Raw genomic sequence first — 26,167 nt, forward strand, 5'->3', positions numbered from 1 at the left:
GTTGGAGGGAAGGGAGAGAGATTTTGGGATTTGCAGAGGGGAGGTTGGAGGGAAGGGAAGAGGTTTTTGATTTGCAGAGGGGAGGTTGGAAGGAAGGGGAGAGGTTTTGGGAATTTGCAGAGGGGAGGTTGGAGGGAAGGGAGAGAAGTTTTGGGATTTGCAGAGGGGAGGTTGGAGGGAAGGGAGAGAGGTTTTGGGATTTGCAGAAGGGAGGTTGGAAGGAAGGGGAGAGGTTTTGGAATTTGCAGAAGGGAGGTTGGAAGGAAGGAGAGAGGTTTTGGAATTTACAGAAGGGAGGTTGGAGGGAAGGGAAGAGGTTTTTGATTTGCAGAGGGGAGGTTGGAGGGAAGGGAGAGAAGTTTTGGGATTTGCAGAGGGGAGGTTGGAGGGAAGGGAAGAGGTTTTGGATTTGTAGAGTGGAGGTTGGCAGGAAGGAGAGAGAGAGGTTTTGGGATTTGCAGAGGGGAGGTTGGAAGGAAGGGGAGAGGTTTTGGATTTGCCGAGGGAGGTTGGAGGGAAGGGGAGAGGTTTTGGATTTGCAGAGGGGAGGTTGGAGGGAAGGGAGAGGTTTTGGATATATAGGGGGGGTGGAAGGAAGGGGAGAGGTGCTGGATATGCAGGGGGGTGGAGGGAAAGGGGAGAAGTGCTGGATATGCAGAGGGTTGAAGTGAAGGGGAGAGGTGCTGGACATGTATGGGAGTTGGATTAAAGGGAAAGAGGTGCTGAACATGTAGGGGGGCTGGATGAAAGGGAGATATGCTGGACGTGTGTGTGGGGGGGGGGGGGCTGAAGGAAAGGTGCTGGATATGCAGATGATGATATGCAGAGGGAAGGGAGAGAGATGCAGGGAGAAAGAGCCAGATGCATAAGGGGAAGGAAAGAGAGGAAGAGAAGCTGGTTGGGGGTGTGATCAGCGAGGAGAGGGACACATTGGTGTGGAGGAGGGAGAAAGGGGACCTAGGGAAGTATACAGATACAGAAGGGAGATGATGGGCATTAGGTGGGAGCATGGGGACAGGGACACAAATGTGAGATGCTGTATGGGGATGGCACATGGGCACAGAGGGGTAATGCCTGACCAAGGGAGGCGATATAGAATAGAGATAAAATGCTGGACACTGGAGAGGGGGGTATATGGACACGGGGGGGGGGGGGGGAGATACCAGACAAGGGAGAGAATAGGAATGCAGAAGGGATATGCTGGGCATGGGGTGCATAGGTGCACAGAGGAATGATGATGGATGAGGGGATATGAACACAGGGGAGATACTGAACAAGAAAATATAGGAAAACAGAGATGGGAGATGGATGATGGACATGAAGAAAGAAGAAATGTCAAATAGGAGACCCTGGCAAGTGAGTTAAGAGAAGACAGAGGGAAGCAGAAACCAGAGACTGGGACCAATATGATTTGAGAAAAAAATGACCAGACAACAAAAAGGTATAAAAAATATTTTATTTTCAATGTTGTGAATATAATATGTTGGATTTGGAATGTACATCTTGCCAAAGTTGATGGTAAACATGGCTGGGGTCCAGGACAGAAATCTAGGAAAGGACCCCAAAGTCCATTACCAGGCTGCTCCTTCAGCTTCCAGCATGCAGGCTTTCTCTGGCCAAGGAACCAAGCACAATTACCCTAATTGCATCCCCTAACACCATCCCTGGCATGTGTCATCTTTATATTTTGCACAGGAGCAAGTGCCTTTCTTTCTTGTTTCTCTGGTGGTGTACTACATGCAAGGTCTAGTTTCTTGGGATTTCCGTTTAATTTATATTTCTAGAGTTTGTGGTCACTTATTCTGTATTTGGCATTTGTGTCTTGTGTGTGTGACTGAGGTATTCTGTTAGCATGAAGTTTCAATGTAGCATTCTGTAGTAATTTGGCTTGTTCAGCTTTCCTGATAAATGTATTTGTATTTTAGGGCCCTACTATAATATTTAAGGCACTTCTTTTTCATAGGTAGGATCTTTGTTTTTGGAAGTTAGTGTTGGCATGGTAGATTTGCTCTAGGTTCTGAGTGACTTTTGTTTTATAGATTTTTTTAAGTTAATTTATAATATGTCTGTAATTGAGATTACACTAGAAAACAAAATTTCTTTATATGATGAGTTTTATGGTGAATTGTCCTTGCTGTGCTCTGTATCCATTGTTGGTGGACGGCCAGGAGGTTCTCTGGATGCAGAATGTGTTTGGCTTCAATACCATATATGTGTTGGAGGACCATGGCTCAGTGGGGCTGAATAGTGCAGTCTATTGTACTTCCCTTAGCTCTCAATTGGCCTGCAGCCACTGAAGCCTGCACTGCAACCCTCATTGAAGTTATGGGGAGTGGGGTAGGGACAGAGCATGGGTGCATCAGGTTTGCTGTTTTTTTCTTTTTCAAAAACGTTGGCAACTCTAGTGCCCACCCATCCAACCTGTTGGCCCACCCAAAAATTGCCTTCTGGCTACGCCACTGATTAGGAGAGGAATAGAAAACAAAACTGAAAATGTTATAATGCCATTGTATCGCTCCATGGTGCGACTGCACCTTGAATACTGTGTGCATTTCTGGTCACCACATCTCAAAAAAGATAAAGTGGAATTAGAAAAGGTACAGAGAATGGCCACAGAAATGATAAAAGGGATGGGATGACTTCCCTATAAGGAAAGGCTAAAGCAGCTAGAGTTCTTCCACTTGGAGAAGACATGGCTGAGGGAAGATATGATAAAGGTCTATAAAATACTGAGTGGAGTGTGATGGGTAAACGTGAATCACTTGTTTACTCTATCCATAAGTACTAGGACTAGGGAGCATGCAATGAAGTTACTAAGTAGTAAATTTAAAACAAGTCGGAGAAAATATTTCTTCACTCAATGTGTAATTAACCTCTGGAATTCATTGACAGAGACTGTGGTGAAAGCAGTTAGCTTAGCAGGGTTTTAAAAAGGTTTGGATAATTTCCTAATAGAAAAGCCCATAAGCCATTATTAAGATGGACTTGGGAAAATCCACTGCAGAATAAAATCTGTTTTACTGTCTGGGATCTTGCCAGGTACTTGTGACCTGGATTGGCCACTGTTCTTGATGGTCCTTCAGTCTGTCTCAGTATGGCAATGCTTATGTTCTTAAGGACACTGTGAAGGCCACTGTCATGGTTTCTGGGGGGGGGGGGGGGGGGGTTGTTTGAGGAACTGGATGATGTTGAGCACTTCACTCATGGGCTCTGCCCTTTTCTGAAACTTAAATGGTTTAAGTCTTTTTTTCTTTTTTTTTTTACAAAATCTGGAAGAACTTTCTCCCTTTCTGAGCAGAAAAGGGATTCTATATTCTTCAGATCTGTATGCATACCCCCCCCCCCCCCCCCGAGACCATTTAGACTCCATATCAGAAAATGTTTGGTAGAAGAGGATGGAATGTACAGCTGGCCAGTGACAGGGCCTCTGAGGATTTTCTTCGGGGCCTAAATTCTAATGCAGGCCAGTTCTTCAGTGACATTTTCTGCCCCGATGCCCTGGAAATGAACATTAGGGCAGTTGGTACTGGTGCCCTTTGATGCCCCAGAATGGAGAAGTAGCTTAGAGTTTGAGAAGCAGAATTTAAATCAGGGACTCCAGGGTTCAAATCCTGTTTCTTCCACTAACACTATATGTGAGCTTGGGCATGCCACTTCAGCTTTCATTGCTTCAGCTACAACTTAGCATGTAAGCCTACTTGGGCAGGGAAATAACTTGCTTATCTGAATGTAAATTGCCTAGAGATTTGGAAAAGGTGAGTATTAAATCCAAATCATATAACATGTCTCCAGGTACCAACATGGACTCTAGGATCAGACAAACCTTCCTCAGCACTGCTGTCCATGTAGATGGTACCCATGCACTGATTCTTGCCAGATGGTGATTCAGCATAGAAACATGATGGCAGATAAGGGCAAAATGGCCCATCCAATCTGCCCCTCCTCAGTACCCACTAACTCCTCCTTTTCTTAAGGGATCCCAAGTGCCTGTCCCACGCTGTCTTACATTCTGACACAGACTTCGTCTCCATAACCTCCTCCGGGAGGCTATTCTATGCATCCACCACCGTTTCCGTGAAAGAGTATTTTCATAGATTTCTCCTAAGCCTATTACCTCTTAACTTCATCCTATACCCTCTCATTCCAGAGTTTTCCTTCAACTGAAAAAGGCTCACCTCCTGTACATTAATGCCACTGAGATATTTAAACGTCTCTATCATATCTCCTCTCTCCTGCCTCTCATACACATGTTGAGGTTCATGAGCCTATCACTGTATGTTTTATGACTGAGACCACTTACCAATTTGATAGCCGCCCTCTGAACTGACTCCATCCTGTTTATATCTTTCCATAGGTGCAGTCTCCAGAATTGCACGCAGAACTCTAAATGGGACTTTACCAGAGACTTATACAAGGGCATTATGACCTCTTTTTTCCTGCTGGTCATCCCTGTCCTTATGCATCCAAGCATACTTCTGGCTTTGACTGTCGCCTTTTCTACTTGTTGGGCCACCTTAAGTTCATCAGACACAATCACCCTCAAGTCCTACACAGAAGCACTTTACCCCCTATATTGTATTGTGCCCTTGGATTCTTGTAACCCAAGTGCATGACCCTGCATTTCTTAGCACTAAATCTTAGTTGCCAATTACCGGACCATTGTTCAAGCTTCGCTAGATCCTTCTTCATGCCATCCACACCATCCGGGGTGTCCACCCTATTACAGAGTTTGGTTCTGCAAAGAGACAAACCTTACCAGCCCTTCTGCAATGTCACTCGCAAAGATGTTAAAAAGGGCTGACCCGAGGACCGATACCTGCGGTACACCACTGACAACATCCCTTTCCTCAGCGCAAGCTCCATTTACCACTACCCTCTGTCTCCTCCCATTTAACCAGTTTTTAAACCAGTCAGTCACTTTAGGTCCCATACTGAGGGCGTTCAGTTTATTAATCAGTTGCCTGTGAGGAACTGTGTCAAAGGCTTTACTAAAATCCAAGTACACCACATCTAGCGCCATTCCCACGTCCAATTGTTTTGTCACCCAGTCAAAGAAATCAATCATATTTGTCTGACATGACTTGCCTCTAGTGAAACCATGCTGCCTCGGCTCCTGCAGGCCATTTGATTCAAGAAACCTCACGATCCTCCGCTTTAGAAGCATTTCCATTAGTTTACTCACCATCGAGGTCAGACTGACAGATCTGTAATTCCCAACCTCCTCCTTACTTTTGCTCTTGTGCAGAGGGACCACATCCACCCTTCTCCAGCAGCGACGTTCCTAGGGTGGCTGACACCCCCCCCCCACAGCGAAAGGACACCTCCCCCCCCCGGCGAAAGGACACCCCCCGGGTGCATTTTTACCTGCTGGGGGGGGGGGGGGTTGCCGCGCGCCTGTCGGCTTCGCTCGTTCCATGCTCCCTCTGCCCCGGAACAGGAAGTAACCTGTTCCGGGGCAGAGGGAGCAAGGAACGAGCTGAGCTGACAGGCGCGTAGCACCTTCCCAGGAGCGTGCACCCGGGGCGGACCGCACCCACCGCCCCCCTTGGTACGCCACTGTTCTCCAGTCCTCCGGGACCACTTCAGACTCTAAGGAAGCACTGAAGAGGTCTGACATCAGAGCCACCAAAACACCTCCAATTTTCTTGAGTACCCTTGGATGTATCCCCATCAGGCCCCATCGCTTTGTCTACTTTTAGTTTCGCTAGCTCCTCACAAACACAGTCTGCTGAGAATCGGTCCCGGTCTGCTAAAAGTCGGTCCTGGTCTACCATACATTCATCCGCATTAGTATTTCCCAAACATTCCTGCCCAACTTTTCATTGAAAAATGTCAATGATGGATTGGATGCAGGAGGAAAGATAACATCATCATGGGTCTTTTGAGGTGTATTGGTGGCTAGATCCTGAACCATTGAAGGCTTTTGCATGCCCCCAGATATAGAGGAACATAAGAAATTCTATAATAGGTCAGATCAAGTATACATCAAGCCCTTTTGAAATTAAAAAAAAAAAAAAAAAAGATACATGAAGCCCAGATTTGTTTTCAATAGTGGCCTATCCAAGTCAAAATTACCTAGCAGGATCCCCCAAATTAGATAAATTCCATGCTACTTACCCTCAGGAATATGCAGTGTCTTTCCCCAAGTCTACCTAGTTAAAATGGTTTATGGTCTTTTCCTCTAGGAACCTGTCCAAACCTTTTCCAAACCTAGCTAAGCTAACCGCTTTTACTACATCTTATGGCAAACACATTCTAGAGCTTAATTATAAATTGAACGAAAAAGGGGAGATAGGAAGAATGGTATCTGCAAGCTGGGAGACAGGAAGAAGGAATGAGCCTTCTGAATTCCCATCAGCTGCCAGGCATGGATGTGACATTATTGACCGCACTGGCAATAAGAGCAAATACTCACTGTTGTGTGATGGGAGATAGGAAGAGCAATACCTCCATGCTGCGAGACAGGAAGGAAGAGTTTCCATCAGCTGCTGGGCATGGCTGTGACATTATTGACTGCGCTGGCAATAAGAAAGAACCCTTGCTATGGTGTGGTGGGAGATAGGAACAGCATATCATATCTGGGTAATGCAATTGAATATCTGGTCATACTGCCTTGGCACTATCCGAATAGGCCAGGACAGTCCAGGTCCAGAGCTTGATGCGACTTAAGTCCAAATCATGAAATAGAAAGGAATGAAAGTTCATCAGATAGTAAAATGATTGCAACAGTTAACTGGTAAAGAATACAGAAGTTAAAAAAAGAGGGATGTGTTTTGCTTGTGCTCCTCCTCACTGCCAAGAGCCAAGCTGAAAAGATGAGTTTTCAAGGCTGCTTTAAATTTGATAAATGATGGCTTGAGCTGGAGTGCAGAAGGAAAATGATCCCAAAAGGCAGGGGCAGCAAAAAAGAAATTTGAGAGTCTAGTGGTGTTTAGTCGGGTCAACGCTAGAAGTAGAATGTAGAGGTGGAGAGTATTGGCCAAACAGAGGAGGCAAGAAGAGGAGTAAGGGGTAAGAGCTGCGTAGATTGCTTTACGGGTGAGAATTAGCAATTTGTACTGAGTTCGAAAAGAGATGGGAAGCCAATGCTGTTATTAAAGAAACAAAGTGAAATGATCTGACCCGTGAGTGTGACAAAGGAGGCAAACTCGATGTTCAGTCTACTAACCAGGTAACTGCCTGGATAAGGTTAGGTCAAAAAAAGGCTGTCCTAACTTTATCTGGGTACAGGTCTGAATATTGCTGGTACTGAATATGTAGTGCTGGCCAACCCATACCCAGATATTCGGTGCCAGCAGATACCTGGATACTGGCACTGATTATTCAGGTATAAAAAAGACCACAGCAGCTATCATAAAAAAACAAAACAAAACTGACCTTTGCAGGCTGAATATTACCTCCAATAACTCTAATCTTGATTGTGAAAAGCTAATTTTCCTTTTTTTAATGCTTCACAGACAACATATTGACAATTGGACCAGAAAATGTTTTTCCTATCTACAGTTGCTAATTGGCTCTGTGGTGAAGTAAAATAATAGTTTAGATTTCTTATTTCTCCTGCTTCGAGCATATATTCCATATTTTTTAAGGAAAATGTATGTTACGTTGTATGTGCAGCTTTCAGCTGGAGCCTCCTCATTCTGGATCTATAGGGACTTGTCAGGTTGTTGAACCAAAATATGCAATAATCCTGAAGCTGTGGTGTTTATTCAGCCTCTGATGTGTGCTCTCCTATGCTCTGCTAGTTATTCCACATATGTATATTACTGCAAGCAACAGTTTTTACTTGACAAGTCAGTATCCATCCTGAATGCCCCTCAAATGGGTATACATGAACTGGCATTGTAAAAAAAAATTCTTACAGGTAGACTCTTCACAAGACATTGAAGGCCATTCACTGCATTATGACTAATGCACAGATGCATGGTAATTGTATAAAAGGCTTTCCTATTTGTAAAGCTGCTTTTACGCACGAAAAAAGCACTTTATAACACTGTGTAGTGGTAGACATGTCCCACAGTCTTGAAAATGGTATTACTTGCCTAGGCTTGAAAAAGGGGAATCTTGACCCTATAGATCCTATTAATTATAGACCAGTCTCCAACCTTCTATTCCTTTCCAAATTAATGGAAAAGTTAGTCTACAACCAGTTGGTGGATCACACTTGCCCTGCACCACCAGCAATCTGAATTTAGATCAGGCCACAGCACAGATACTATCTTGATGTCACTGCTTAGTGAAATCCATACCATGTTAGATATAGGCTGTGTGGCACTGACTGTCTCCCTAATTTATCATTAGCATTTGACCTTGTTAACCACATCCTGTTCTTACATAGACTATCCGAAATTGGCTTAGCAGATTCTGTGCATTGTTGGTTCACATCCTTTCTGCAAGGCCATTCTTTCTTTGTAATGACCCTCCACATCTGCTCTATCCTGCACTCCAATAACTTGCAGGGTCCCCCAAAGCTCAATTTTGTTTTCTCTATTGTTCAATGCAATTCTCAGCCCTCTATCTACCATTATTCAAGATGAAAGCATTAGTTTTCATTTCATACAGATGATATCCTTTTAGTTTTCTATATTACATTACATAGTCCTGGCCTCAAACCTCTCCAACTTTGTTTAGACTCTGTAGCTAAAGGGTTGCATGAATATCATCTTAAACTTAACAGTCAAAAATAACGGTTTGTTGGATCATCAGCTGTTCAAAAAACGTCCTTCATTGGTTCCATTTTTGTTTAATTCCTACATTCAACTGGTTGATTTGTTTAAATATCTGTACATGATTATTTTGATGATGATACAATACAGACATTAATTCATGCATTCTTCATCTCCAAACTAGACTACTGTAATATGATCTATGCTGGGATTCTTGCTTTTTAGCTGAAGTGTCTGCAAGCACCCCCCCCCCCCCCCCGAGGTATGCCTATATTACCTCTGTAATTACTCTTATCTATGCCCTATGCTACCCTTATCTTTCCTAGCTTATATTGTAGTTCCTTTTCCTCCCATTGTGATACTGCCTACCCTCCCCCTTCCTTTTTTTCTCCATTTTTTTCTCCTTCCTCTCCTTCTATTATATCAGATTTGTTAGTTGCTCAGATATTTCATATGATGTGTGGGATATTATTAATAAACTTAGGGCCTTGTTTACTAAGGTGTTCTAGCATTTTTAGAGAACACTAAAAATTTGCATGTGCTAATGCAAGAAACACCCATAGGAATATATAGGTGTCTCTAATGTTAGCGCAAGCTAAAAATGCTAGTGCACCTACAGTGTGGCTTACAAAACAGGGCCCTTAGAAACTCAATAAACTTGGAACCCATTTCATATGCTGTGCCAGCAGATTTGATCACATCTGCCAAACTACTGATTCATTTACATTGGCTCCCAATTGCCTATCATTTCAAATTTAAACTACTTTTTCTTCAACGCCGTACTAGAGGGCGTTCCAAGTTACTTTGCCTCAATAGTTATTCCATACAGTCTTTCAAGATTATTGTGATCTCTCATTGACCCTCATTTGGTTTTTCCTTCCCCAGCTATTGCTCATCTACATTCTACCAGGCAGAGTGCATTTTTCTTTTTGGCACCTGTCTTGTGAAACAATCTCCCTAGAGAACCAAGAGAATTGTTCCTTCCAACTTTTAAGATCTCTCTAAAAACGCATCTCTTTCACCTGGCCTTTGAGGAGTCTGGGCTAAGAGCCTGAAGTGATATGAATACCAGATCTGCTTAACATCTTTCTCTCTCCTCCTGTAACCACCATTTATGCTGTCCTTTCTGATGTGTGTGGCTATCTTATCTGTTATTGTAGTTGCTCTCCTGTTATTTGAATTATAATATATTATAAACCACTTTGATCTATGCACCCCCTAAGGTGGTATATCAAGTGCCAATAAACTACTCTAAACATGCAAACAAGTATTCTGACAAGAATACGCATATTTTTAGGTCTGCGCATATAGGCATAAGTACATAAGTACATAAGTAGTGCCATACTGGGAAAGACCAAAGGTCCATCTAGCCCAGCATCCTGTCACCGACAGTGGCCAATCCAGGTCAAGGGCACCTGGCACGCTCCCCAAACGTAAAAACATTCCAGACAAGTTATACCTAAAAATGCGGAATTTTTCCAAGTCCATTTAATAGCGGTCTATGGACTTGTCCTTTAGGAATCTATCTAACCCCTTTTTAAACTCCGTCAAGCTAACCGCCCGTACCACGTTCTCCGGCAACGAATTCCAGAGTCTAATTACACGTTGGGTGAAGAAAAATTTTCTCCGATTCGTTTTAAATTTACCACACTGTAGCTTCAACTCATGCCCTCTAGTCCTAGTATTTTTGGATAGCGTGAACAGTCGCTTCACATCCACCCGATCCATTCCACTCATTATTTTATACACTTCTATCATATCTCCCCTCAGCCGTCTCTTCTCCAAGCTGAAAAGCCCTAGCCTTCTCAGCCTCTCTTCATAGGAAAGTCGTCGCATCCCCACTATCATTTTCGTCACCCTTCGCTGTACCTTTTCCAATTCTACTATATCTTTTTTGAGATACGGAGACCAGTACTGAACACAATACTCCAGGTGCGGTCGCACCATGGAGCGATACAACGGCATTATAACATCCGCACACCTGGACTCCATACCCTTCCTAATAACACCCAACATTCTATTCGCTTTCCTAGCCGCAGCAGCACACTGAGCAGAAGGTTTCAGCGTATCATCGACGACGACACCCAGATCCCTTTCTTGATCCGTAACTCCTAACGCGGAACCTTGCAAGACGTAGCTATAATTCGGGTTCCTCTTACCCACATGCATCACTTTGCACTTGTCAACATTGAACTTCATCTGCCACTTGCACGCCCATTCTCCCAGTCTCGCAAGGTCCTCCTGTAATCGTTCACATTCCTCCTGCGACTTGACGACCCTGAATAATTTTGTGTCATCGGCGAATTTAATTACCTCACTAGTTATTCCCATCTCTAGGTCATTTATAAATACATTAAAAAGCAACGGACCCAGCACAGACCCCTGCGGGACCCCACTAACTACCCTCCTCCACTGAGGCGTTCCTGGGGCACAGTTTGTGTGGAGCAGGGGTGGAGTTGTGATCTACATGGGTATTTTATAAAATACTAGTAAAAAAGGCCCGTTTCTGGCTGAAATGAAACGGGCGCTAGCAAGGTTTTGCGCGGAGTGTGTATGTTTGAGAGAGTGTCTGTGAGAGTGACTGTGTGAGAGTGAGAATGGGCAAGTGTGTGTGTGTGTGACAGAGAGTGGGTGTGAGTGTGTCTGTGAGAGAGCGTGTGTGTATGTGAGAATGAGTGTGTGCGAGTGCTTATGTGAGACAGTGAGTGTCCTTCCCTGCCCCCCCTGTCAGGTGTCAGGACTGGGGGGACTGTGGACAGTCATGAAGGCAGCCCCTACCAAAATAATGAAAGCAAGACCATTTGTATAATAATCACTGCATTCCAGAGAACAAAATGGAGCAAGTTCCCACATGCTATCTTTTGCTTTCTGTATTCAGTAGCTGACAGGCTTGCTAGACTTACCTAAGTGGCTGCAGCTGCAATACACTGAAAAGAAAGCAAGGAAACCTATGAGACGTAGATACGGCCGTCCCCTTGGCCTCTGACGCTCCTCCCTTCTTCTATTTGACTTCCCTCTGATAGGTCCGTCATTCGGTGTGACGCTCCTCCCTTTTCCTGTTTCAGTTCCCTTTGATAGGTCAGAGCGGTGCAACTGTGACACTTCTCCCTTCTCTGATAGGTCAGGGCGGGGCAGAGATGTAGTGTGCTTAAAAATGGTTACAGAGCTTCGAACATACGAACTGTTGAAGCCTCAGAGTGTGCTTTAGAACGTTGAGGGTGCTTTTTATGTGCAGATGGGGCGTGGCCTACGGCCCAGATGGGCGTGGCTGAGACTGAGGGTGAGTAGTCCGAATAGCCTAGCCTACCAGGAGGACAGAAGTTCAGGACAGATGGAGTGAGCTTCAGAACGTCTGAGGGGGGATTTTATTTATATAGATGTGACTACATGTGTAGAGTACATGAACACATTTATATCCGCTTCGAAGAAAGTGTGAGAATGTGTGTGCACATGACTAGGACTGGATCTAGAGCTTATTTTATAAAAATACTAGTAAAAAAGCCTGGTTTCTGATGCAAATGAAACGGGGGCTTGCAAGGTTTTCTTCTGTGTGCATTTGGGAGTGTGTGTGTCCCTGCCCTCTGCCCTCTCTCCCTTCCCCTGTGCTCTCTGTCCTCTCCCCCCTCGGAGTCGAGTCCTTCAGTGTTAGGTTTCCTGCTGTGTTTGTGTTACTACTACTACTACTAATCATTTCTAAAGCGCTACTAGATGTACGCAGCACTGTACATTTCAACATGAAGAGACAGTCCCTGCTCGACAGAGCTTACAATCTAATTAGGACAGACAAACAGGACAAACAAGAGATAAGGGAACATTAAAGTGAGGATGATAAAATAAGGGTTCTGAACAAGTGAATAAGGGTTAGGAGTTAAAAGCAGCATCAAAAAGGTGGGCTTTTAGCTTAGATTTGAAGACAGCCAGAGATGGAGCTTGACGTACCGGCTCAGGAAGTCTATTCCAGGCATATGGTGCAGCAACACAAAAGGAACAGAGTCTGGAGTTAGCAGTGGAGGAGAAGGGTGCAGATAAAAGAGATTTACCCAGTGAACGGAGTTCCCGGGGAGGAATGTAGGGAGAGATGAGAGTGGAGAGGTATTGAGGAGCTGCAGAGTGAATGCACTTATAGGTCAATAAGAGGAGTTTGAAATGTATGCGGAAACGGATAAGAAGCCAGTGAAGTGACTTGAGGAGAGGGCTATTATGAGCATAACGACACTGGCAGAATATTAGTCGTGCAGCAGAATTTTGAACAGATTGAAGAGGAGAGAGATGGCTAAGTGGGAGACCTGTGAGAAGCAAGTTGCAATAGTCTAAGCGAGAGGTTATAAGAGTGTGGATGAGGGTTCTGGTAGTGTGCTCAGAAAGGAAAGGGTGAATTTTGGTGATATTATAGAGAAAGAAATGACAGGTTTTAGCAGTCTGCTGAATATGTGCAGAGAAGGAGAGGGAGGAGTCAAAGATGACCCCAAGGTTATGAGCTGATGAGACAGGAAGGATGAGAGTGTTATCCACAGAAATAGAGAATGGGGGAGGAGGAGAGGTTGGTTTAGGGGGAAAGATAAGAAGCTCAGTCTTGGTCATGTTTAGTTTCAGATGGCACTGAGACATCCAGGCAGCAATGTCAGACAGGCAGGCTGATACTTTGGCATGGATTTCAGCTGAGATTTCTGGTGTGGAGAGGTAGATCTGGGAGTCATCAGCATAAAGATGATACTGAAAACCATGGGATGAGATCAGAGTACCAAGGGAAGAAGTATAGATGGAGAAAAGAAGAGGTCCCAGGACAGATCCCTGAGGTACACCAACTGATAGTGGGATAGAAGTAGAGGAGAATCCACTAGAGTATACACTAAAGGTATGCTGGGAGAGATAAGAAGAAAACCAGGAAAGAACAGAGCCCTGAAATCCAAGTGAGGACAGCATACAGAGATAGTGAGGGCTTCTGCCCTCTCTCCCCTCCCCCCTCTGAGTCCTTCACTGTTACAGAGAGAGCGATTTGATTTCGTGCTTTGCTGTGTTTTCCTTCACACGATTTGATTTTGTGCTTTGCTGTGTTTTCCTTCACTGTTTGTGTTACAGAGAGAGTGAGGGCGGGGCAGACACTCATGGGGAAACCGGATATCTCTCCCCCTTCACACTTCCGGCTGGAGGCTTCATTTAGAACGTTGGTGGTGCCTTTTATATATAGAGATATAAGATTATTATTATTAGTGAAGGGAAATCTTGCCTCACCTATCTACTACATTTCTTTGAAGGGGTGAACAAACATGTGGATAAAGGTGAGCTGGTTGATATTGTGTATCTGGATTTTCAGAAGGCGTTTGACAAAGTACCTCATGAAAGACTCCAGAGGAAAGTGGAGAGTCATGGGATAGGAGGTAGTGTTCTATTGTGGATTAAAAACTGGTTAAAAGATAGAAAACAGAGAATAGGGTTAAATGGTCAGTATTCTCAATGGAGAAGGGTAGTTAGTGGGGTTCCCCGGGGGTCTGTGCTGGGACCGCTGCTTTTTAACATTTTTATAAGTGACCTAGAGATGGGAGTAACTAGTGAGGTAATTAAATTTGCTGATGACACAAAGTTAGTCAAAGTCGTTAAATCGCGGGAGGATTGTGTAAAATTACAAGAGGACCTTATGAGACTGGACGTCTAAATGGCAGATGACGTTTAATGTGAGCAAGTGCAAAGTGATGCATGTGGGAAAGAGGAACCCGAATTATAGCTACGTCATGCAAGGTTCCACGTTAGGAGTCACAGATCAAGAAAGGGATCTAGGTGTTGTCGTTGATGATACGTTGAAACCTTCTGCTCAATGTGCTCCTGCAGCTAAGAAAGCAAATAGAATGCTAGGTATTATTAGGAAAGGAATGGAAAACAAAAATGAGGATATTATAAAACCTTTATATCGCTCCATGGTGCAACTGCACCTCAAATATTGTGTTCAATTCTGGTCGCCGCATCTCAAAAAAGATATAGTGGAATTAGAAAAGGTACAGAGAAGGGCAACGAAAATGATAAAGGGGATGGGACGGCTTCCCTATGAGGAAAGGCTAAAGCGGCTAGGGTTCTTCAGCTTGGAGAAAAGGCGGCTGAGGGGAGATATGATAGAAGTCTATAAAATAATGAGTGGAGTTGAATGGGTAGATGTGAAGCATCTGTTTACGCTTTCCAAAAATACTCTGCTGCGCGACTCTTTTTCCGCCAAAGTCACTATGCTCACATTAGCCCTCTCCTTAAGCCACTTCACTGGCTCCCTATCCGTTTCCGCTTCAATTCAAACTTCTCTTATTGACCTATAAGTGCATTTGCTCTGCCGCTCCCCAGTACCTCTCCACTCTTGTCTCTCCCTACGCCCCCTCTCGGGTACTCCGTTCTGTAGATAAATCTTTCTTATCTGTCCCCTTCTCCTCTACTGCTAATTCCAGGCTCCGTTCCTTTTATCTTGCTGCACCTCACGCCTGGAATAGACTACCCGAGCCTGTACGTCTAGCCCTGTCTTTGGCCGTTTTCAAGTCCAAACTTAAAGCCCACCTCTTTACCACTGCTTTTGACTCCTAACCACTACTACCTTGCCTGTCCTTTTATCCTCACCTCTTTATTCCCTTACCCTTATTGTTCTGCCTGTTTACCTGTCTTATCTAGATTGTAAGCTCTTTGAGCAGGGACTGTCTTTTGTGTATGGTATACAGTGCAGCATATGCCTTGTAGCGCTATAGAAATGATTAGTAGTAGTAGACTAGGGGTCATGCGATGAAGCTACAATGTAGTAAATTTAAAATGGATCGGAGAAAATGTTTCTTCACTTAATGTGTAATTAAACTCTGGAATTCGTTGCCAGAGAATGTGGTAAAGGCAGTTAGCATAGCGGAGTTTAAAAAAGGTTTGGAAGGCTTCTTAAAGAAAAAGTCCATAGACCATTATTAAATGGACTTGGGGAAAATCCACTATTTCTGGGATAAGCAGTATAGAATATTTTGTACTTTTTTGGGATCTTGCCAGGTATTTGTGACCTGGATTGGCCACTGTTGGAAACAGGATGCTGAACCTGATGGACCTTTGGTCTTTCCCAGTATGGCAATACTTATGAACTTATGTACTTATCCATGTATTTTTTCATACAAAGATAAGTGCATAAGTATTGCCACACTGGGAGAGACCAAAGGTCCATCAAGCCCAGCATCCTGTTTCCAACAGTGGCCAATCCAGGTCACAAATACCTGGAAAGATCCCAAAAAAACTCAATACATTTTATGCAGTGAATTTTCTCCAAGTCAATTTAATAATGGTCTATGGACTTTTCCTTTAGGAAGCTGTCCAAACCTTTTTTAAACCACACTAAGCTAACTGCCTTTACTGTAGTCTCTGGCAACGAATTCCAGAGTTTAATTACACGTTGAGTGAAGAAACCTTTTCTCTGATTTATATTAAATTTACTACTTTGTAGCTTCATCGAATGCCCCCTAGTCCTAGTATTTTTGGAAAGAGTAAACAAACGATTCACGTCTACCCATTCCACTCCACTCATTATTTTATAGACCTCTTTCATATATGAGAAGACAAAAGAAATCATATAAAAACCTCCATAAGTCAACTGGATAACTTCCTCACATGACTATAATCATTGGTTCACAGTAACTAAACAGTACTTTAGTGATTCAGTATCCAATCATATTTTTGTGTAATTTCTATCACCAAGTACATTTAAACTGCAAAATCATTTAAAAAATATATTTTCTCTTATCTCATAAAAATTCCATTATGACTTCAATTCAATCTACATCTCTAATCACCTGACATAATATCATGTTTCAAATTCTCTGCATCAGGGATAAAATGGTGTAGTCCAAACTACGTTGTTATTATAAGATCATGCAGTTAAATACATTTTATTTAAATATTGTAAAATGAGGATATAAGAGCAATTCTGAATCATTCATCTAGTTGTAAGGCCCATGTGGACTTTACCATGACTATTTATTTTTATTTATTGGGATATATTAACGCTTTATGAAGAGATTCTCCCAAGTTGGTTTAACATAAAAGTTACAATTTTGTTAACAGCATAAAATAGTAAAATGACCAAATATACACATAAATACAATAAATGAGATAAACTTGAAAACAGCAAATTGAAACTCATAATAGGAATAACATGACACAGTATCAAAAATATACACATTTAACACTGAAATTCAAATAGCAGAAATATAATGCAATGTCGGCATAATACTAATGAACCATCTAATAAGCACACATTTGAACATTCAGATAACATGGATATGATGCTAATGATTTTCTACAATACTGCTTACCATGTAACTGAAAGGCAAAGTGCAGATATATAGATGGGGACAAAATGGGATCAACAGCGGGGTGGCTAAACACAAGGCAAGTTCTTTGTACCGTTAAACAAGACATATAAGGAACTGGTCTAAGTTACAGTGTATATAGTAAGCTATTCTTATGGTCTTTGGGAAAGAGTAAACAAGTGATTCATATCTACCCATCCTACTCCACTTTTTATGATAAGAGTTGGTTGTCCTTCTTTTAGTATATATCTATGCTAAATAAACTTGTATGTGTATTGCAGGTCTGTTCTATTTTAATATGGCATTCCTTTCTATTTTATTTGTTATTATAATATGGGGCTCATTTTCGAAAGAGAAAAATGTCCAAAAAGTGTCATAAAACAGCATTTGAACAAATTTCTTCTCAAAACATCCAAATCAGTATTTTCAAAACCTATTTTGCAGACACTTACCTATGCAATTAATCCACAGTGCGTCTAAATCACATGAAGGTATGTCGGGGTTAGGCTTAGGGTATTCCTGACACTTGGACATTTTAAAGCCATAATAGAAAAAAAATAAAAACATCTAGGGCTGAAACTTCAACATTTTAGTCTAGACATGTTTTTAGAATGAATAAGGCACAAAAAGGTGCCTTAAATGAGGAGATGACCACTGGAGAGAATCAGGAATGACCCTCCTTACTCCCCCAGTGGTCACTGACCCCCTCCCACCCTCCAAAGATATTATTAAAAATATTACCTACCAGCCTCTCTGACAGCTTCAGATGTTCTAGCCAGGTCTATTAGAGCAGCAAGCAGGTCCCTGGAGTAGTGTAGTGGTCAGTGAAGTGCACTATAGAGAGGAAGACCCAGGCCCATATCCCACTCTGTCTATTACACTCCTGGAGGAAAGTGTGAGCCCTCCCACATTCCCTCAAAACCTACTGTGCCCAAATATAGGTGACCCCTTCACCCATAAGTAGTGGTGTATAGTTGGGTACAGTAGGTTTTCTGTGGGTTTGGGGGGACTCAGTAGACAGTATAAGGGAGTAACAGTGAGATTTTATATGAGGTCCACTGCAGTGCCCCTAGGGTACCCCATTGCTCTCCTGGGATGTTTGTGTGGCAAGTCTACTAAGAACGTTGGCTCGTCCTACATCCCAATGGCTTGATCTTCAACATTTTTCACTTGGACTTTTTTTTTCAAAAATAGACCAAAAAGAAGACGTTTTGTTGTTTCAAAAATGATCTCTAACATATCTCTCCTCAGATGTCTCTTCTACAACAGCCCTAACTTCTTTAGCCTTTCTTCATAGGAAAGTCATTCCACCCCTTTATCATTTTGGTTGCCTTTTTCTGTAACATTTCTAATTCAGCTATATCTTTTTTGAGATGCAGTGATCAGAACTATACACAGTATTTGAAGTGGGTCCTCACCATGAAGCAATATGGAAGAATTATGATATTCAATATTATATTCTTCACTCCTTTCCTAATAATTCCTATCATTCTATTTGCTTTTTTGGTCACTGATGCATGCTGAACAGAGGATTTCAATGTACCATCGATGATGACATCTAGAGCCTTTTCCTGGATGGTGACTCCTAATGTGGAACCTTGCATCATGTAGCTATAGTTTGGGTTCCTCTTTCCCACATGCATCACTGTGCACTTGCTCACATTAAATGTCATCTGCCATTTGGATACCCAGTCTCCCAGTCTCATAAGGTCCTCTTTATCTGACAATCCTCTTGTGATTTAACAACTTTCCAGGTCATTTAAAGCAGTGGTCCCAACACAGATCCCAGGAGAACCCCTCTATTCACCCTTCTCCATTGAGAATATTGACCATTTAAACCAACTTTATGTTTTCTATCTTTTAACCAGTTCTCAATCCACCATTGCTTCCTATCTCATAACTTTTTAATTCCATCAGGAGTCTCTCAAGAGGTACTTTGTCAAATGATTTCTGAAAATCCAGATATACAATGGGGCTCATTTTCAAAACACTTAGACTTACAAAGTTCCATAGGTTACTGTGCAACTTTGTAAGTCTAACCCCTGTGTTTACATAGACACGCTATAGGCGCGTTAGCATTTTTAATGCATGTTAAAAGCTAATGCGCGTCAAACAGTAATGCGCCTATAGGAATGTATTGGCGCATTAGCTTTTAATGCACCTTAACTTTATAGGAACATTAAAAATGCTAATGCTCCTTAGTAAACATACTCCTAAGTGCTTTGAAAATACGTACCTATATCAACTGGCTCACGTCTATCCAGTGTATCCAGTGGGGACTTTTTTCTAGGAAAAACGGTGTTGGTACACAGAGATGGGCATAATCGAAAGGGGCACCAGGTTTTTCTGAGGACGTCCTTGCAGGATGTCCCCGTGAAGGGGCGGGGGAAACCAGCATTATCGAAACAAGATGGACGCCCATCTTTTGTTTCGATAATACGGTCGAGGACGCCGAAATCTGGAAATGTAGGTTGACCTTAGAGATGGTCGTCCTTAGAGATGGTCGTCCCCGATTTTCGGCGATAATTGAAACCGAAGATGACCATCTCAGAAATGACCAAATCCAAGCCATTTGGTCATGAAAGGAGCCAGCATTCGTAGTGCACTGGTCCCCCTCACATGCCAGGACACCAACCGGGCAGCCTAGGGGGCACTGCAGTGGACTTCAGAAATTGCTCCCAGGTGCATAGCTCCCTTACCTTGTGTGCTGAGCCCCCCAAACCCCCATAAAACCGAATCCCCACAACTGTACACCACTACCATAGCCCTTAGGGGTAAAGGGGGGTACAGTGGGTTTCTGGTGGATTTTGGAGGGCTCACATTTAGCACCACAAGTTTAACAGGTAGGGAGGGATGGGCCTGGGTCCACCTGCCTGAAGTGCACTGCATCCACTAAAACTGCTCCAGGGACTTGCATACTGCTGTCATGGAGCTGGTTATGATATTTGAGGCTGGAATAGAGGCTGGAAAAATATTTAAAATTTTTTTTTAGGGTGGGAGGGGGTTAGTGACCACTGGGGAAGTAGGGGAAGGTCATCCCCGATTCCCTCCGGTGGTCATCTGGTCATTTAGGGCACATTTTTGTGGCTTGGTCATAAAGAAAAAAGGACCAAGTAGAGTCGGCCAAGTGTTCATCAGGGACGCCCTTCTTTTCCCATTATCGGTCGAGGACGCCCATGTGTTAAGCACGTCCCAGTTCTGCCTTCGCTATGCTTTTGATACGCCCACGGGAACTTTGGTCATCCCCGTAACGGAAAGCAGTTGAGGGTGCCCAAAATCATCTTTCGATTATGCCGATTTGGGCGACTCTGGGAGGAGGACGCCCATCTCCCGATTTGTGTCGAAAGATGGGCACCCTTCTCTTTCAAAAATGAGCCCAATAATATAACAACAGAGGGCAAAACTCTTACATTTCAAACCATGACACCTCCTAGTGAATTTTATTTGCAGGAAGACAAAATGATTTTAGACTACTTTTTCAGAGAAACCAAGATTGTGTTATATCCCATTCAATGTCCAGCGTCTGCATATTAGGTTGGAGTAAAGTTCCCTGGTTATATGTGACCAGAGTTGGAGATGCTCCTAACATCTCTGCTTTTTTCAGAGACAAATCTGAAGGGAGTGGAATCCACATCTATCTTAACCTAAGGGAGCAGCTATAAGGATCACAGCTCCTTGGTCATGTCTTAGTTTTACCACAGTTTTGGCCACCAGATATATGGTTGTCAAAAGTGAGTCCACTTCAGGCATGCCCCTTAGCCAGAGATCAATCATGTGAACTGACCTTGGTGACATCCTTACTTAAGATGCCTTAGCCTGAATCATTGTAGCTTGTCTCAGACATTTGTAGCAAACCTTCTGATACATATTGTCTGTTTGCATTTGGAGCAGAACTTGTAATACTGACCTGATTTTTAGATGTAGTAAGGAAAATCATAAATACATTTTTTTCTATAAAGAGGGCTACACAAATACAAGAATTCACTTGGGTAAATTTCTGGCACAACTACCTTGAAGAAAAGAACAATGGACTCACTCAGTGAAACATTAATAAAAAAAAAGCCAAGAGAACCCCCTTAAAAGTGCCAAAATTACCTAATCATGGTGATCTTGGATGGTTTATGCAGAACTGAAGAACACAGCTTTTTGAGTTGAAGTGGAGGAATAGGATAATGGTTAGAGCCCAGAATTAAGAAAGCAAGGGATCCCTTGTGATTTTGGGCAAGTCACTTAACCCTTCATGGCCTCAGGTACAAACTTACCCCCTTTTAAAAAGCCATGCGAGTGGCTGCAGCGCAGTAATGCTGACACAGCCCATTCAGTGCGGCTTTGTGAAAGGGGGGGGGGGGGTTACTATAAATTGTAAGCCCTTTGGGGATCAGGAAAGACCTATTGTACCTGAATGTAAGTTGCTGTGAGCTAAATCTAAAATCTCCACCCCCCACCCCCCCCCCACTGCTTAAATTGTGCTCTATGCAGTGCCACTGAATATCGGGTCTCTAAGGGTGGAGCTGGGGAGGAGCTGACAGCTGTGCGGTCGCCAGCAATAATCAGTGCCAGTGCCCACATAGCTAAGTGACCAAATACGACTGCATAAATAGCAGTCCTAACTTTGGTCGCTTAGTTAGACCCAGTGCCTGACCCTGGCATTGAATATCCAGGTCCAACTTAGCTGGCAATGGTCAGCCTTTAAAACACGTTGACCACCACCTGCTGAATATTGACTGGCATGTGTTTAGCACAAGACAAAGTTACTCAGCCTATAAATGTAACTGGGTGAACGACATTTATTCTAGTTTTAGTTTATATAACGATGGAAACGAAAGATGGACAAGACAAATAGAAAGATGGTTTACGCCAGTGAAAACACTAAGCAAAAAAAAAGTTACAAGAGAGATCATTTCCAAGAGCAGTGGAACAGTTAACAAAGACAATAAAGAGTGAGAAAACAAGGAGGAGTGGTTAATGCAAAAGTAAATCAACAAAAGGTTGCACCAGTGGCGTAGCCAGACCTGACATTTTGGCTGGGCCCAGAACTAATATGGGTGGGCAATACATATATATATATATATATATATATATATATATATATATATATATAATACCCCACTTAGCTTAATTTTAAACAAATTACACGATGTTAAAAATTATGCTGTTTAAAAAAAAAACACGTATTTAAAATTTTATTACCTGCTAGGCTGGGCTCAGTGGGCTGGCAGCTGCTTGGCAGTAAAGTTGCACGGTGCACCACAGTTCAGTTGTTTGTTGTACTTTGTATCACACTTCTATCTTGATGGACGGAGTGGAGTGAGAATGAGGCTGAGCGCGCACAGCCACAGCATACCGGGTAGGATGGAATATCAGCAGCACACCACCCAGCGGCCTCAGAGCGGAAGAGGACATCACAATCATGCACGGGGTCACCACCAGAGCTGCAACCTGCATTTCAACTCAGTCAGTGCTATCTGCGACTGCATCGTGCCGTGCATGCCTCTGCCTCAAGCCCGAAAGGTAGGTGGGCTGGAGGAGCTCAGCTGAGCGGGTGCCGCGGTACTCTATGGCTACGCAAACGCAATGATGACAGTAGAGAATGCTGTGCGCTTTTCAACTGCGCTTGGGTGGGCGGGCCTGAGCCAACATTGGATGGGCCTGGGCCCACCCAAGCCCACCCGTAGCTACGCCCCTGGGTTGCACATATAACAAAACCCTGTGTAACAAGTGCCTATGCCTTGGATTGATTTCAGAGGCAATGAATCTTCAGGGTCTGACTGTTTCAAGACAAAATGCACCACTTCTTACTCACAAAGGGTAACCTTAAATAAAAAAAAATTTGGAAAACATATCAGTATTTTTCTTACCTGTAAAAATCACTGATCAGACCCTCCTCAAATCTATCACAGAGATTGTTAAGTAGTCGCTCATGTTGTCTATATAAACGGATGTAGTTACTGACTGGCAAGGGTTGCTGTGAAAGGCATGTAATGGTTTCTACCATGTTGTATTGGTTGATGTGCAGCCTGAAATAATTCCAGTCTGTTTTGTCCTCTGTTACGATTTCCTGTCCCTGTAACAAAAGTACTACAATCAGGATACATTTCTTCTGTGAAACTGCTGGTCAGGTTAACACAGACATTCAGTTATATTCATTGTTTCATGTGTCTACAGTACCAGTTAAAAAGAGACAACGCTATTTCTTGGTTATGTCAATGTTGACAACAAAAAAATTTCTACAAACCTTGCTCTTGATAGTTGCACATTCTTGACATTTTACCTTCCTCTCTAACTTAGATATCAGCAAATCTCTTATTCATTTCTGAGTTTTGTTACGGTTTTGGACACTTGCGATACAGCAGGATTTACATACAGCAATTTGTTCTGTAATGAAGGCAAGAGTCTACTGCAAGTTTGCCTTCTGATTTCTTCTAAACCTTTCTTGTCTGGGCTGCTATAAATAAACTGGATGGCAGTTAGAATTAGAATATTTATTCATACGCCGCCTTTATCCAAGGTGGAAATACAAAGATAATGTACATAATAAAAACACAAAGAAAGACATATTCAGGCAGTAAAGGACCACTGTAACATAGACAAAAATACCAGCTTAAAGTGAGTCCATGAGTTCATAAAACAGCAAAATCAATAAGACACAAAAAATGCCAAACAAAGTAAATAGTTCCTCAAACTCTACTTAAAAGAAGCAAATCTTATTCAACCATCAGTTGTAAAGGCAAATTGTTCCATTTTACAGGCGTTATAACAGAAATGCACCAGATCTTGTTAAATCCAAACGAAATGTAAAACAGGTACCATAAGATTATGTTGCTCCCACGAACTCAACATATGTGTCAGCACGTACCACATCGCAGCTTGCTTCAAATAAATAGCCTCTAAGAAGCTGATATGCAGTACATGATATCTGCTTACACTAAAGGGCATAGTTACCACCTTAGCCTACTGTTAAGATGTGTTATTTTACCCAACTTGTTCTATTTTAGCACAGGTCCCATTTTGTAACCTGGGTTAACAATAAAACAACCTGTCTTAATGGTAGCCCATGTTGATAACTCCCCCCCCACCACACTGGATAACTAATCTGAGTAACTTTAAGTGGATAGTTGGACCCCAACCACATGCCCCTCTCCTGGAAAGCCCTCTTCCCATCACTCCCTGAAGAGCCCTCTTTTTCTCCACAGACCCCAACTCTCCTGCAGGGTACCCTGATGTCTAGATTTTCCAAGGCAGATTCAAAATGGTGCCAGCGACTCCTAGCGGTAGTGTTGTGGTACTGCTATTAGGGGTCAAGCTGCTGTATAAGGGAAACTAAAGTGTCTGACTTTTACCACATTTGAATAACTACCCCCAAAGTGTTTTTAATTCTGATTCCTTGGAAGGCAGCATTTAACAGGGATAAAAATAGACTCGATAATCAGAATTATAGGTGCATTTATAAATCCCATGCATGCCTTGTTGACCCATTAGCACAATTTAGGGTTTACAAATATATTGGAAAACTAAGCTGAAAGAATGGTTAACCAGACCTAGTTACTTTTGCTTAATTGCACACCACTTTGGATTTGAAATAGAATTGTAATGAATCAAATTTTATAAATAAAATAAAAAATATCAATGGAAAACTACATAAATCCATTCTGGAATTGCTTTATCCAGATTCTTTTATGGCTCTAGAAGGCAACTGTCAAAGTCATTTACCTGGATAACCTGCTATCTGAAAGCTGCCTTCACTCTAGCTAAAAGCATGCATGGCATTCCACAGGGCATGAACAGGGCCGGCTCTACCATTAGGTAAGATTAGTTGGTTGCCTAGGGCAGAAGCTTCAGAGAGGCAGCAGACAAAACAAATAATAGGTCCTGTCAGCCTCACTTACTCAACCCCCCCAAAAAACCCAGCACATTATTTTACCTGCTGGAAGAGTGGGCATACACATGCATACAGAACAAAGTTCAATATTTAAAAGTATGATGTCATATTATGCATTTTTACAGGATGGTTGTAGGAGGGGTGGTGTTAGAATGATCACAATTGTTGAGTTTAATTATCCAAATCTCAAGGGGGTATAAGGCTAAAGTTTCACCTAGGGTATCCAGTACACTTATACAAGCCCTGGATATGCACTATTAGGGGGCAATGCTAAACACCAGTGCCCCTTTCAGGTGGCCCAATGTCACGCTGTGAGAACCTAAAATCGAGGCATCCACAGTTACACCAGCAAGAGACCAAAGTGATTGGAATATGGCAATTTTTGAAATTTACATCTGCTATCTTTATATTTTGTACAGTACAGGGGGACATGCATAACTGAATCTCTTTAATTGGCTATTGCATTACAGGCCTCTTTTACTAAACCATGCTAGTGATTCCTAAGTGGCAAATGAGAGGAAGCCCATTCAATTCCCATGGGCTTCCTCTCATTTGCCGCACCCGGAATCGTTAGTGTGGTTTAGTAAAAGAGGCCCTATATGCAGTGCCTGGCTTCTTGGGAGTTCAGTTTAATTTTTGTCTACATATTTCTAGTTTGAGTTTGCGATTACTTATAATTGGTGATGTCTTATCTGTGTTCTGCATGTGTGAAAGAGATCAGGTATTCTGTTAGCACGGAATGTCTGTGTAGGACCAATTCTGTAGTAATTAGGCTTCTTTGGTATTCTAGTAGGTGTAATGATTTTAGCACCTACTACAGTGTATACTGTGCTGCCTTCAAATATAGGACCTTGTTGTGTGACTCCTGGAAGTTACTGCTATCGTGGCATGGTAGAATTGCTCTATAAATCCTGAATGACATTTGTAGTGTTTTGTATTACTTCACAATATGCCTGGTACTGGATTTTGATCACACCTTTCTGAGAGCTAGCTCAAAACGAGTTACATTCAGGTACAGTAGACATTTTCCTGTTCTTAGAGGGTTTACAGTCTAAGTTTATACCTGAGGCAGTGGAGGGTTAAGAGACATGTCTAAAATCTCAAGGTGCAGTAGTGGGATTTAAACCCTGGCTTCCCAGATTGTCAGATGCTGCTCTAACCATTAGGTACAGCTAATACAGGTAACACCCATTCCAAACATGTTTGGTAACTCTATAGTAAGTTAAACACCAGCAGATTTTAAGCCTGGTGGTCATTTGGCAATCTAACAAAAAAACTGATAGGCGAATCATTCTATGGTTGCCTGTAACCAC

The 26,167-nt window shown here is 42.7% G+C and overlaps 1 protein-coding gene across 1 annotated transcript in view; it reads right to left on the bottom strand.

The window, feature by feature from the left end:
- The window catches only part of CFAP61 (cilia and flagella associated protein 61), a 676,218-nt gene that overhangs the window by 102,148 nt on the left and 547,903 nt on the right, over window positions 1-26,167 (bottom strand). The window contains exon 25 of the mRNA XM_030196227.1: window positions 22,834-23,039. Coding sequence (XP_030052087.1) covers window positions 22,834-23,039 — 206 coding nt within the window. The remainder of the gene's footprint in view (window positions 1-22,833; window positions 23,040-26,167) is intronic.

This window comes from Microcaecilia unicolor, chromosome 3 (genome assembly GCF_901765095.1).
Source record: "Microcaecilia unicolor chromosome 3, aMicUni1.1, whole genome shotgun sequence".
Classification (NCBI taxonomy): Eukaryota; Metazoa; Chordata; class Amphibia; order Gymnophiona; family Siphonopidae; genus Microcaecilia; species Microcaecilia unicolor.